At 43.5% G+C, this 15,050-nt stretch overlaps 1 protein-coding gene across 8 annotated transcripts in view; it reads right to left on the bottom strand.

Moving 5' to 3' along the window:
* LOC111973259 (unconventional myosin-VI) overlaps positions 1-15,050 on the bottom strand; it is a 93,850-nt gene that overhangs the window by 3,845 nt on the left and 74,955 nt on the right. Inside the window, exons 26-34 of one of the 8 annotated variants that reach the window (XM_024000557.2) lie at positions 14,377-14,585; positions 13,693-13,771; positions 7,903-8,063; positions 7,710-7,751; positions 7,204-7,242; positions 5,883-5,921; positions 4,151-4,257; positions 2,839-2,979; positions 639-665 (exon numbers count right to left, since the gene is read on the bottom strand). In XM_024000557.2, coding sequence (XP_023856325.1) covers positions 639-665; positions 2,839-2,979; positions 4,151-4,257; positions 5,883-5,921; positions 7,204-7,242; positions 7,710-7,751; positions 7,903-8,063; positions 13,693-13,771; positions 14,377-14,585 — 844 coding nt within the window. The remainder of the gene's footprint in view (positions 1-638; positions 666-2,838; positions 2,980-4,150; positions 4,258-5,882; positions 5,922-7,203; positions 7,243-7,709; positions 7,752-7,902; positions 8,064-13,692; positions 13,772-14,376; positions 14,586-15,050) is intronic. The other 7 variants (XM_024000558.2, XM_024000559.2, XM_024000560.2 and 4 more) reach the window with 7 other exon arrangements.

The following is a 15,050-nucleotide window of genomic DNA, read 5'->3' as shown; positions in this document are numbered from 1 at the left end:
CTGGCCCAAAAGTAGTGCACCATCTACGGAATAAGGTCCCATTTGGGAGGCGGGCACACATCCATCCAAACACCAGTTAGCCTAAGTGCCCTGAATGATTTTAGCTCCAATTGTCAGCGTAGCCACATAACATTTGCAGCAACATCAATAACAGCAGCCATTGTAACCCTTTGAAATCTCTTTGTGCCCATCCTCATTCTCTATCAGCTCGAGTTCGACATTTGAAAACACCATCCAAGTAAAAACACTGACGTGTAAAAAAAACGAGAAGTCTGTAGTATCTCATACAATAGCCTACACTTGCAAAGAATTCCAGGTGCACTTAGTGAACACCCCTTAATAATCTTCTTCTGTTATAAAATAACATGCACACCAAAGACGATTACATTTAGAAAGAAACCAGTTGCTGTAAGATTCCTCACGCCATCACCAAGGTTACGTCCCAAATGGCACCCCATTTCCTATATAGTGCACTGCTGTTGACCAGAGCCTTATCCCAAAACAGAAACCCTTCCACACAGACGAGTAGTGACCACCACACACACACACAGTACTCCCCTCCATTTCCCCATGGTTAATAGAGGGCTTAGCACTGGGCTGAGGTTAGTGGTGCTACTACATCACGGAGAACCACTTACGTGCTTGTCTCACATGAGGTGCGAGATCTGAAAGTAAACATGCCAGGTTACACTTACAAAACAACACATGCAGTATGACACAGGTATTAAACAAATCAACATGCAAGACAATATAATGGAACTACAAATGAACTTCCTAGAAAGACGAGGCTATTTTGAGCCGATCACTAATATCAATGCCTCTTCTTCATAGATATTAATGATAGCGCCATTACCATGTCTTTACATGCGTTTACTGTAGCCATGGCCTAAATGGATGAGACCATAGGCATGGAAGTACAGGGAAGGCCATTCTACTGTACATGGTCATTCACAAGCAAAATCATTAGATTGTAGGTTACATTATGCTTGGAGCCTGAAAATATGAGAGCTCTCCTCAGCCTCTGGCTTGTTAATGTGTCAGAGAGCAGTAGGCATAGCTGGTACTGTGCTGTGTGTGTGACACTATGGGATCTATTTTAATAAAGCTAACGCAATGGTAAATCTAAGCGCTGGAGGTAGTGCTATAGGTCCGGGCGACTGTGTTTGTTGTTGCTATTTTCACAGCCGTTATTATGAGCGCAATAGCTGGCGGTGGCGGGAAAGGGCTGGGTTTTGATGAATAAACAAGTTGTGGTTGTGACGAGGGCTTGGCCACTCACTAGCCAATCATGGCGTTCCATGCCTTAATACCGCAAGCGCTTTGGATAGGCTACTTGGCTAATGCATGGCCAGGATAAGATTGACACCAGATGCATTGCTGTTGAACCAGCTTTTGTTATAGTAGGGTAAGGGTAGCCTACTAAGGGTTTGTCTTTTTAATTAAACAAAAACGGAAAATAACAAATGTTTCTAAATACTAATGTCACCGGATTATCTTATCTCTCGTTCCATGATGGGCAATTAGTCTACATGGAGGGGTTTTATGCACATCCAAAATAATAATAACAGGCGCTGGCTAAAATAATGTAATAGCCTACATAGATAAAAAAATCAGGGATGTCCACTCACAGTTTTGCTGCTGCCAAACTTGATCTTTGAATAAAGCTTTGGTGATAAAGATTTATTTTCTAAGAAGTCTCACAATCCAAACCATTTATCGATAGTCTTGACTACTTAGCGAAAGCATTGGACATTACACAAAAAAACAGCTTTCATTTAGAGGGGAGGACATGTCTGGTTTTTAATAAAAAGGAACAAAATGGGGGGGGAAAGTTTCTAAACATGAGATTCACGAGCACAAAGGACATCTCTTGCTCCATGTGTATATGGGCACTATGCATCATGGCTGGATAGGCCGAGCTTCTGCTGTCAAAATCCATGCCATAACCAACCGCGTTACCGCTAAGACCAGCTTTCGGTTGGTCTTAAAATATCCCCACCAGCGCATACAGAAAACAACATTGGCGCACGTTTTTAAGGACACAAATCAGATATTGCTACCCCTCCAACCTCAGCGCAAGCGAGCTCATATAAGACAGGTAAATTACCAATCCTGGCGCTAGGGTTTGAAAATAGAAGAGCGTCGGGATTTAACAGGTCGAAATCGCAAACAAGCACGCGTTTGACAATAGCGCTGTCTTAACGCCAGACGAAAATAGAACCCTAAGTGAGAGGAGGGGAGGTGGGGGCTGGGCATAGCTACAGATATATGTAATTCTATGGGGGCTGTGTACGTGGTATGTAGTCCAAGCAGTTGTCTAACAAACAGCACATACAAAGTGGATCTGCAATCTGCCAAACAGGAAAAATAGCTGTTTGTTGTCATGGCGACTCCACGTTTTGTACATGGAAAGGACCCATTTGTGGCTCACAGAGCGAGACAGCATGGGGTTCAATGGAGAACAATAAGAGAGAAGGTCAGGCTGGAGGATGAGAGCAGCCACCAACAGGATGTGTCCCAAATGGCACCATATTCCCTAGATAGTGCACTACTTTTGAACACGGCCCACATGGGTCCGGTCAAAAGTAGTGCACTATGTAGAGAATAGGACGCCATTTGAGATGCAACCACAGTATCAGTATTGCAGTAGAATATATCAGTAGGGGACTAGAGGTCTGATACTGGGAGCAGAATAAAAAATAAATTATGCTTCCAAATCACGACTATCACAGCATGGAAAGAGACCCATAATAAGACGCCTACATTGATGTTGTACTGTATAACACTGTCTGAAAGACCCTGTGGGTTGGGGACGCGGTGGCCTGTGGGGTCCCTTACCGTAGTCGGTGACTGATTTGGGGGCCCTCTGCTCAGTGTTGCCGGTGTCGTTGCCACGCTTCTTGTTCTTTGACTTCCAGGCGTGGTAGACCTTCAGCCGGCGGTGGAACTCCTCTCGGCAGGCAGCCAGCAACTCAATATCTGTGGGTGGAGAGGGAGGGGGGGGGGAAGAGGTATTAGAGCATGGCAAGTTCTAAAGTCTACCAGCACCACAAAGGACAGAGCTACACACAGAGATGGAGGACTACCAACAGAGAGACGATAGCTACAGCTAAAAGACTTTCATTACTTCCACAACAATTCAAAAGACATAAAATGATAAAAGACAAGACAGCATGATGGGTTTGTCTTTCTATGTCTTCATGAAATTCTAAAACAATTGCTGCTAGGGTTAAAATGCATTTAAACTGTCATCAGCAGACCCGCTAAGTGCCTTGGTAAAGTTGAATTCACAAAGATGGCTCCCTACCTACCAGATAAATGAGTCATTTCACTGTCAAAAAGGTCTCCCTGTAATGGGCACACTACTTAATATCAGCATGCTTGATTGTTTTGTGAATACTTTCAATACAAATGCGTCAGCAACCCCAGATACCCCATTGTTGGGCATTTTTGGTAGCACATAAGACACAGGGCTTGGGGAGCAGCGAATGAATGAGACTGCGTCCAAAATGAAAGCCTATTCCAGGGTTCCCCAATAGGGCCGGGGGTGACGTAACTTCACCCCCCCTCCACATTTTTATTTTTTATGTTATAGTTGTTGGACATAAGACTAAAATCCCCAGGAAATCAGCGTAGTGTTTTTAATTTAGGAAATCTGTTCGAATATTCAAGCACGTAAATCAATAATCAAGGTTTGAAATTATTATGTTTTGGTCAAATACCATACCCGTTTTGGCTTCTTATGGTCAATTTGCAGTATACAAATTATTTATAACCATCTGCTCAACTACAAAAAATGTCCCACGGATGAATGTAATGGAGGATCCCTGCCCTACATAGTGCACAACATTTGACCACTGGTACCCCACTGTTCTACCAAATGATAGAAGAATGACTTTCATGTACAAGGAAGTGATCAAATAATAACGTAGGCATTAATAAATAACCATAGAGCAAGTTAAAGCTGTAGAATCACAATTGACTTTTAGACCGAAGCCAACCAGGCTCAGAAAACAGTTTGACAGTTCAATATTGCATAAGGTTCGTTAGGAGCGACAGTCTCTCAGCAAAATGTCCCAGTCAAGATTCTTAACGTAAAAATGTCAGAGTCGAGTTTCTAAATGAGCTTCAACATGGCTAACTTTCTTACCACAGGATGTGTTAATGGCGTCCCTCAGTTCGGCATACTTCCACTTGCTGAGCTCGTACTTCTTGGTGCCAGCAGCAGCAGCTTTGGTGGCCTGAACCTGTGGGCCTCTGGCAGCACAGAAACAATCAAGACAGTGGGATTACAACCAAAACCAGAGTACGCTCCGGGGTGAAGTTTCCCCCTAGGTACAGATGTAGGATCGGCATACGCTCCCCCAATCCTTAACCATCAGTGGGAAAAATTCTAAACTGACCCAAGATCAGCGTCTAGGGGCAACTTCACCCGACACCAGTGGAGCAAGAATGACAGGATCCATAACGAAAGAGATCAAAGGTCATAATCACATGATGACATATTGCGATTTTCATTGGAGGAGTTGGGAGCAGGATGATGTGGGGTGAAATGTGAAGTTTGTCAGGTGAACTGCAGCTAGACAAGAGAAATTTAACAACCCCACACCAGTAACACAGACTATTCACAACCCAACTGTATGGAGATGGAACGGCTCATAGGAGCAGGAGCCTCTCTCCTGTTTCTGTAGCGTGAGGCAGCTCGATGGGCAACTACACCTCCTGGACAGGATGTTAGTCTATCACAGGGCCTCGCCCATCATTTTTCTCCTTAATGCGGAGTGCCAAACAGACACACATCGGGTCCCATGTTTACAGTCTTTGGTATAACTCGGCTGGGAATCGAACTCCCAACCTTCCAATCTCAGGCAGGACACTAACCACAAGGCCACTGAATTGGTCATGGAGCTGCTCCAGTACTGCTTTATTCTGTTGAACAGCCATTTAAGCACTGTATGGGACGGTTTCCCTGACACAGATTAAGGACTAGGCTTAATCCGTGTCGGGGAAATTGGCCCTGTGTGTCGTTCAACTCTCCAGCTGTGTGGCTGTTTCTTGCTAGTCTGATCTGTCGTCTCCTCCTCCTCCTGCTAACTGCTGACAGGGCTAATTACATCCTGGCTGGGATTTGCCCCTTTTAGACTCTCTGGATCTGAGGCTGGAACGGGCCTTGGGCCACGCTCTAATCCTATTGGCTGACTGAGCCACTGAGCCTCTCCAACCAGGGGATCGTGCCTCGCACCGTTGGCGGCTATTCCGGGTACCCAGAAGCACGCAGCCCCATCGACCTTGGGCCAGCAGGCCGGGGCACCTTCTGATCCCACTTCCTGTGGCCATGTGTCGCAATAGGGCGTAGTGGGAGGCGGCTTGAACCAATTAGTAAACAGACAACGTAACAGTGCTTGCTGGGTGTGTAGTCGAAGGGCTCCAGCAATCATCTCTCATTCAGTCATTCTGACGGCTGCCCACATGGCGTCAGCTAATTGGGATCCCAATAAAGAAGAGCTCTACTACAGTGCAACATCAGCGGGCCAGGAATCAGGATGTGGCTGACTTATATAATGTGTGAGTAACTATAATAGTTGGAACAAACATATGACGAGGCCCCGTTGTAGAAGAGTGAGTCTCACCATTATTTACTTACCAGTAGCAAAAGCTAGCTAAAGTTAAGTGATTGTCTGAGATTTAACAACTTAAAAAGACACCGGCTGATTTGATTAATTGAGTGGAATTATGAAGAATTAGCCTAAATTAAGATAATACATCTCTACTAAGAAGATTAGTATTGATACGCAGAATAACACGTTTTGATTCAGAGATTTGGAGTGATCGTAACGATTACCTGAGATGTCATTCATAGAATTTAAAGGATTTCTACCCACCTAGACAGAAGCTCAGACATTTCCTTGGCCATTTCCTCCCTAAAAAGGACATGATGAGCCCAGCATAATAAGAGTTAGAACCACTTTCAATACCAGCCAACTGTCACATTGATTGCAGTTGTAAGACAGGAGAGAGAAAGAAGGCGTGTAAAGAGAGAAAAGGTGTGTGTGCATGTGCAGCCAGGAATATAAATGCACTCTCCCTCCCTCCCTAACTGGAACACTGGCTGGTTTACTGGTCACTGAATCTGAGCAGGTCTCACATTGTAGCGTGACATACAGAGGCTGATCAGGCGGACAGTAGCCTAGCGGTTCAGAGAGTTGGGCCAGTAACCGGAAAGTCGCTGGTTTGAATCCCTGAGCCGACTAGGTGGGAAAAAAAATCTGTGCCCTTGAGCAAAGCACTTAACCCTAATTGCTCCCGTACGTCACTCTGGATAACTGTCTAAATGACTCAAATATAAATCTGTGTGTGTGTGAGATCCTTTCCGCATGAGGCCGTGTGAACAGCCCAGAGCTCAGCATGTGAACTGTTGCAGCTATAAACAGAAACGCTTAGCTACACTTGCAAATCTGTGTACGCGACCAACAAACTTTGATTTGATCTACAGGGCCACTGATTAAACTCACCACTCTGATGTTCTCACTCCTGTTGTTTTAAAGGATGAAAAAAGAAAATAACGTAGCGCTTCTCTTCCCGGTTTGCACACTCTCAGGTGACGCAAACTGAGAGAACGTGTACATTCTAATAGCTATGCTCTGCCTAGAACATGTATAACTGTGTTTCAAAGCAATTTCTTATTACCGAATGAGAGAGAGCGTATTTCCAAAGAAATCTTTTCAAATTGTCAGGAACAGTGGCTTGTAAAAGAGAGTAACCATGTGGCAAATCCATTATGACCTTTCAAAACACCATTTCAGAGTGCACATAAGCATGTCTTTGATTCACAACGTGACACATCCATCAAAACGTAGGTTAGTGAGTTGGTGCAGTTCAGGGGCTTGTGGGAATGCTGTGGGGAGCAGAGGTCTAGTTGGCAGATGCTGCTACAGCACACGGTGGAATAGATTAGTAATATCAAGATAACGGTCAGTGCAGTCAGCCTAGCCGTTGCTTTTCCCACAATGCATTCTTTTCAGCCTCGAGGCAACAAAAAAAAAGAACAAAAAGCATGCAAAAGACGTGCAGATCCTTATAGTTCATAAATAGAAAACATATACCGTGTGATATTCTACGTGCACCTCGTCTGAATTTAAAAGAAGTGCAAGTGTGCTGAAGGTGTATTTACACAGCGAAGGTGATGTTTAAAAAGGAACCTACATGGACATGCCCTTGAGCTTTTGCGATCCACCAGCTCCACTGCAACAAGAGAATGATGAGGATTACAACCGTACACAATACAGGAGCCAACGGGGAACTGGAAGAAAAGGTTCTTCATTTTCCTCTTTCTTTGATTGGTTAAAAAGGACTGATCATTCCTCTGGCAATAATTTGAAAATAAAATGGACTTGATTTGATAGAGTGACCTCAGTCATGTCTGGGAATCAAATTCCGAGGTCAAATTCCTGGTACACGTAAATGTACTTGGTGAATGAAGGCAGTTCTGAATCAAAAGTCACCACTAACTGAAGTCGAATTAGTATTTGGTTTAAATATCATACTTAGCCTAGCATCAATCAATGGCTGTGTCTGCATGTAAGACGCATGGTTGGTTGGTTAAGCTGGCAGATTGCTACAGCATGCAGGGTAGMTATGCTTCACTGGTCAGGTTAAGGTTGGYCSGGGGGGGGGGGGGGGGTTTAYGGGGTTAAATCTTGGTGTCTTACGTAGCGCTCTCTGGGGATGATGGAACACCTGAGGTGCCGTTACTGGGAGAAGAGAGGAAGAGAAGAGATTGGTTAGGCAGGCCTAGAGACGGTCGGAGTCTCTCCCCAGGTCCAAAGTCCTCATCAAGCCCCATCTCCGCTTCGCATCAGAGGGTTACAGATGGTCTATGGAGGTGTGTTAGTGAGCTGTTACCTGCGCAGGCCTGCGTCGTTCTGGCTCTCCTCTGGGATGAGTTCAGCCTCGCTCTGGGCGATCCTCATGGCCAGCTCCCTGTCGCGTCTCTCCTGCTCCAAGATGTTCTGGCGCAGCGCCTCCTCCTCTCGCTCAGCCTCCAGCTGAACATCCATCTCCGCCTGCAGAGACCCTTTAGTTTAATATACGTGCTTACACACACACACACACACACACCAGGATGTTGTAACACACAAGCACAAATCCACAAAGTACAGCATCCAATAACACACCAAAGGCAGTGCAGAATGAGCCCTGTGGGAGTGAGAGGCGAGTCAGAAGACAGCCTCATTTCCTCTGTTACGCTGAAGGTGGCATGTGGTTCTGATGGACCCAGTAATATGATGAATGGTCCTGCCTGCACCATGTCCTTATGAGCACATTGTCATAAGTCACTCCCTGCCCAAGCCAGACTCATGAAGGGCGCCAAAGACGCCTTGTATGAAGATGATGCATATAAACATGGGCATGCCGTTTTACAGTGCTCTCAAAATAGCAGCTCATCGCTGCAGGCTCGGGATGACTGCAGGTTTACAAGATAGGGTGATACTCCCTTTGGCACCTTCAAATCACCCTCGCCCCGTCACGCCCACCGCCCTCCCCGTCTCGTCCTCCCAGTCTACATCTGTCTCTCCCCCGCAGTCTCTATACAGTCTGTCAGGGACTTAAACACAGAGATGTAAAGGTGGCGGCTATATGTGTGGCAGGGCCTGATTAGACTCCTTACACATCCACTAATGAGCCTGATCCCTGAGGGACTGTTAGCTGTAGTCTACAGGAGCTGGCCACCATCCAGGGTCAGGAGATAAGCAGCCTTCAGGCGTGCAACTAGGGAATGGAGTCCACAGTACCAAGCCAAGCACATTTATCTTTTGGTCAAGTTTTCTACTGGGAAAAATACAAGGGGCAGGGTTGAAAAGATCACATTTTTTTTGGCAATAAGATCAATGGAGAACTTGTGTTTAAAGAAACCAGTGGTGGAAAAAGTACCCAATTGTCATACTGGAGTAAAAGTATAGATACCTTCATAGAAAGTTACTCAAGTAAAAGTCACCCAGTAAAATACTACTTGAGAAAAAGTCTAAAAGTATTTGGTTATAAATATACTTAAGTATCAAAAGTAAATGTAATTGCTAAAATATACTTAAGTATCAGAAGTAAAAGTAAAAGTATAAATCACTTCAAATGCCTTCTTTTAAGCTAAGTAGGCGACACCATTTTCTTGTTTTTAAAATATATGGATAGCCAGGGGCGCACTCCAACACTCAGACATAATTTACAAAAGAAGCATTTGTGTTTAGTGAGTCAAGATCAGATGCAGAAGAGATGATCATGTGTTGTCTTGATAAGTGTGTGAATTTGACCCTTTTCCTGTCCAGCTCAGCATATAAAATTTACCTTTTGGGTGTCAGGTAAAATGTATGGAGTAAAAAGTACATTATTTTCTTTAGGAATGTAGTGAAGTAAAAGTAGTCAAAAATATAAATAGTTAAGTACAGATACCCCAAAAAACGACTTAAGTAGTACTTTAAAGTACTTTACACCACTGAAAGAAACACCTGGGTTGAGAGAAATTCCATTCAGGAAGACAAGATCCATTAAAAGGTGGAGAAAAAGCATCAAAAGATGTTTGATTAGGGTCACCAGTCATGAAGGCAGTCAAATTCCACGTGACCATTTATTCACGGTAATTAGGCTTCTAAGCTCTAATGCTGCTGCTGGTCATTAGTAGCCTACCAAACTTGCTAACTGCCTGGTACGCAGCACTCTATTGTCCCTCTAATCACTGACATCAATGCAAATCTAATCAAACATTTCATGAGAGCCCATGAGCTCCTGTTGCACAACATTTCTATAGGCTATGCAATTGTGTGAGAAAACAGTGATGGCCTCTATTTTAAAAAGAGGATCCCATCAGCTTTCTATAGGCTAGGCCTACTATATTTATTTCAACTTTCCTAGTATTAAGTACATTGCTTATCCTTACAACAGGAGTATAGCCTACCTGGCTGGCATGAAAATGAATCACTGGAAAAGTGTCCTCAATTCATTGTAAGTGCATAGAAGACATGCATTTTTTCCTGTTGCCCCTGCTTCGAGATTGGACCATTAGCATGCACCTTTCTAAATCCCCAAAATGTCACATATTATTTAGTATATGTAAAGACAAGAATAAATCAAGAATAGGCTGATGGGTGACAATATTAGCCTTTCACTTGTGAATGATGTCCAGCATAAGGCAAGAAATAATACCTTTTTTGTTGTAACTTTTTCTAAATCATAAACTGTGTTCGAATACCCATATTAACATACTGTATACTACGTACTTAATGAGTATATACTATTAGTTCATTTTAGTATACTGTAAACGAACAGTATGCTTTCAGTTGAGCTGTTAGCCTGTCTACCGGAAGTTGATGCTGTTGCTATGCAACCTCTTGCTAGCTAGTTAGCATAACAAATGACTAGTTAGACATTTTACGATTTCGGGTGTGTTCTTAAATTCAATCTGGAGTGCCAGAGTGCGCTCGTAAATTCAGAGCGTTTGTCAGATTGTAAATTTGGAGTGTTTCGCGCTCAGAGCGCACACTGGACGCTTGGGCTGATTTGAGCGTTCTGACCTTACAACCGCAGTCAAGCACCCAAGCTAACGTTGGCTAACTTGCTACTTCCAGACACAAATGAGACCACTGACCATTTTACTCGCCCTAGCAGAGTTGGTTAGACAGTTTATGTTATCCAGAGCGTTGGTGACTAACTGTGATGCTGGCAACAATTTAATTATGCTTTTTTACTGGACGTTTACTGACACCGGCCATATTCAACGGGTGTTGTGCGCTCGTAAATTCCTTATTTTGCACTCTGGTACACTCAGACAAGAGTGCTCTGAAATCGGAGTAGATAGCCAGAGTGAATTAACGAAAGCACCCAAATGTCCATTGAGAACGCACAACGACTATACCATTTAGCTAAGAATGACCGAGAATAATCAAGTCAATAAACGTTGGGTAGTTAGATATCCTATAGTTAATATACTGGCAAGTTTGATGTATAAGTATAGTAGCCAACTAACGTTAGGTAGCTAGCTAACAGAGTATCATTACAGCATTATGTACCTATGTGGTTCATAAGGACAGCGTTGCTAACAAATTGTCAGCCAATATAACGTGTAAGGTAACTTACTTTAAAAGGTATTACTATATTACATTGTTCAACATTTTCTTAACATTCGTCATAATTAGTTAAAGCAATGAATTTGTATTCGCTCTTGTACTTCGACGGCACATTTTCCGCTATTTTCTTCAAATCTCAAAACGAAGGGGCCCTGAATTGCATTATGGGCCCTAAAGTACGGAAATAGTGTCCTCTGTGTGTATACTTCATATTTTGGCAAATTTAGTATGACATCGGGGAACTTTTGGCATACTAACTATATCCATACTATGACCAATAAGCATACTATATACTCAATTCACGTCACACGTACTGTAGTATGGTTAGTATGAGTATTCAAACACAGCTATAGCCTCACAGTTCATGTAGCCTAGCCCATAGGCCTATATGTTTTGATAAGGTTTGTATCACAACTAAAGTGGCCAAATAACTTCTTAAAATTAAGTACAAATCCGCTTCATATGGGGTGTAAAGCCTGACAGACATGCATACATAAGCAGCGCATGAGTTTCAAGTTTGGGGAAGATCATTTTCACCATAAAAATGCACTTTTATAATAAAAGCATTACATACATAATCACATTTGCGTCACTTTTGATAATGGTGTTCTCCCGCTAATGGAACATAAGCGCTTATAGCCTACTGCCATGTGTGCATTGCTGCGCTTATAATGTGAAGAAATAGCCTAGTAAATTTATCAATTTTCAGCTAAATGTTCTGATCTGTTGCATCAGTCACATTGCATTTTTTGATACTAGTGGTTGTATTAATTTGAGATCCATTGCAACCCACAACTGTCCCAGACTATGTTTGGAATATTTATTTCTGGCAAAGAATATAATAGGTCAACTTTTGTACTATGGGGGATAGTAGACTGACATAGGCTAGTGATTTTGCTGTTCGTAAAGGCCTACTCATCTTGTAGGCTGAAGTAAATGTGGACAGTTCTTTCAATATCTTCAATATGCACCTCGGAATTGGATAAGGACACATGCGGTTGCGTCCCCGATGTGTCTGTCTTCACTTGTAGCCTGTGAGAAAGACCCGATCACGTGATGGAGAGCCATGTGAGTGAGAGGTGCTTCGGAGCTCGCAGCACTCAGGGAGAACGGCACAACGTAGCACTCTGGGCAAAGGGTACTGCCCGCAAAAGGCATGGATTTTTTAGGGTGCATTACGGCCACACGGGATGCCGCAGTGAAATTCTAGGCATTCTCAAGTGCTTGTCAAATTGTGAATGAGAGACTAATGAAGTGTGTACAGCCTGCGCTTGTCTTTCAAGCGACTTTTTTCAAATCATTAGTCGCATTATGCAGCCTTACAATGTATTACAATTCAAAACATATAGCCCAACATTTGTAGAACAACCAGTGTTACATTAATAACTCTAAACAAAGAAATAGGTACTCCTATATGCTAACTGCTCAACACAGAATAGCCGCATGTGCGCACTCTCAGAACAAAGCTGAATAAAATAAAGGATATTTTCTCCAAACGATTAAAGCAAATCTTGTCTGCTAAATTAACTAGTGTAGCCCACAGCCATTTTGGCATTGCCAGATCAGGACCTAACATAAGGACAACTCAGAGTATGGTATTCTGTTCTTCTGAAATAGACTCTTCCTATCATGTTTCTTTAGACCTCTCAAAAATAAATTATGGATTTATTGTGAAGGTGTAGGCTATATTACATGGATTTATTTATTAAAATGTAGATGTAGTTCCAAAGGTCTGCATCAGTGGCTTATAGGCCAGGATATGCTAAATGTGTTTATGTTAATTAAATGGTCAATTACCGTGAGACCGACAGTTATTTGCTTGACAAATCACCAGCTGATGAAATTTCGTGACCGTCACAGCCCTGTGTTTCATTTCATTCCTCCCAAAACTCAAACATCTGCAGTGTAAATCATGCATATTCATACCAATTCGTACACGGAAGCCAAATGTGATGTTGATGGGGTATCTAAAGGTTAAAAAGGCTGTTTGAGTAAGCACCAACCCTGTCCCTGGCTTAGGGTGGGCTCTAGGCCAGAAACTGATTTAAGAGTGCAGTTTTCAGCAATAAAAGCTAAAAAGCCTGTAGATTATCCAGGGTCAGATCTCTGGTGCGCTTTCGTGCTATCCCTCTTCAGATGGACAACATGGGGAGCCAGATGGACAGTATATAAACATCAGAAGTCTAACCATCTCCACGGAACTGGAGTGAGTGGGTGTAGAGAGCTAGTCAGTGAGTTCGAGAGAGAGGGAGGAGAGTGAGTTCGAGAGAGAGAGGAGAGTGAGTTCGAGAGAGGGAGGAGAGCAAACTCGTGAGCTCCCTGGAGAGAGCTCAAGCGCGCACCAGGTGGGAGAATGCAGAGAGAGAGAGAAAGAGCGAGAGAGAGCGAGAGAAAGAGCGAGAGAAAGAGCGAGAGAAAGAGCGAGAGAGAGAAGAGAGTTGGAGGTGGGGGAGAAGAGCAGCACAGAAGTTTGAGGGAGTTCATCTGCCAGAGAACATTAAGTTAAGCATTGTACTACGCCCTGCGAAAGACATTGACAAGGAGAAACCAACAATGGAAGAAGAACACTGTCACTAACCTGAAGCTTCCTCTCCTCTTCTTCTCTCTTCTTCCGCTCCTCTTCCTCATGTTTTCTCTTCAGCTCCATCTCCGCTTTCCTGAGGAAGAGGGAGAATAAGAAAGGCTGTTAGGGTCTGGTGTCACAGCGAGTCATAAAGGTTGAACTTCATAATCAATACTGTAACATACAGCAGCTCCTCAGTACTAGTCAAGCTCATACAGTCTATAGATCAATACTTTATCCATCCTGGTAGGACACTGCTACAGAATTAAGGGAGGTGAAACATGAATCAATTCAATTGGATCCAACCAATAAATAATCCCTGGATTAAATCCAACCTACAGTAAGTGACCACTGGAAGAGCCCTGATAATTGCATTACGACATCTATGACTTTATCAAGGTCCTCTGACATGGTCATGCTCAAAGTAGCTCAGCAGTAGGTAGGCCTAATTATTAGACAATTTCCATGACGGTGCCCTTCAGTTACCAGGCATATAAAGTTGGCAGAGTCGTCAGAGGTCCATAAAGTTTTGGTAGTCGTCTCTAATGCTTTAAATTAGGATCTAGTGACAGATACAATAGGCCATTAGTTCTGCTTAAGGGTTTTATACACCAATGAAAAGAGGGGAGGACACTAAGCATGACTAATGTATCTGACAACCTCTGCTCTCTATTCATCCCTCCATCCCCCTCCACTCACAGGCGCCTGTCCTCTTCTTCCTGCTTGCGGCGCTGCTCCTCCTCCTCCCTCCTATTCTTCTCTCTCTCCATCTCTTCCTGGATCTTCTTCAGTCGCTCCTTCTCTTCCTCCTCCTTCTTCTTGTTCTGCATGGCGGTCAGCAGTTGCTCTGACCGGGTCACTAGGGCCTGGTACTCGTGGTCGATGTCCATGCGGGTCATGACTGTAGTCTGAGGAGAGAGTGGAGTCCCGTGAAAAAGGCATCAGCCAAAATTTTATTGAATTCAGTAAAGACTAAGTAAGAACAAACATGGGGTGCAGTATCCACCCAATCTCTATATTGAAGGGGGAGTAGGACATCGGTACAGGTAAGGTGTGAGACAGAGATTTCATTTTACCCTCGAAACAAAACACAAACAAATACACAATGCATATATTAAGCCACTCCTCTCCATTATTTTGTATGAAATTGAGCAAAATCGTGGCGCGTGTTGGGAAAGCACTTCAGCTTTGCTGGCTCAATCGAATTAATTGGCTATTGAAGGGTCTAATTAGCCCCTACACACTTAATTTTCACTCCCTCAGCTTTGGGACACTTTCGCAAATGGAGGGCCGAGAGGAAGGGACTGGTTTGGGATTCAGCAAGTGTCTCCTTGCAGCAAACAGAAATACGATCTGGAACGCCTTCCCAGACC

Source organism: Salvelinus sp. IW2-2015, linkage group LG14 (assembly GCF_002910315.2).
Source record: "Salvelinus sp. IW2-2015 linkage group LG14, ASM291031v2, whole genome shotgun sequence".
In the NCBI taxonomy this organism is placed as follows: domain Eukaryota; kingdom Metazoa; phylum Chordata; class Actinopteri; order Salmoniformes; family Salmonidae; genus Salvelinus; species Salvelinus sp. IW2-2015.
The sequence above is the reverse complement of the archived record's forward strand: the minus strand, read 5'-3'. Positions and strand labels throughout refer to the sequence as shown.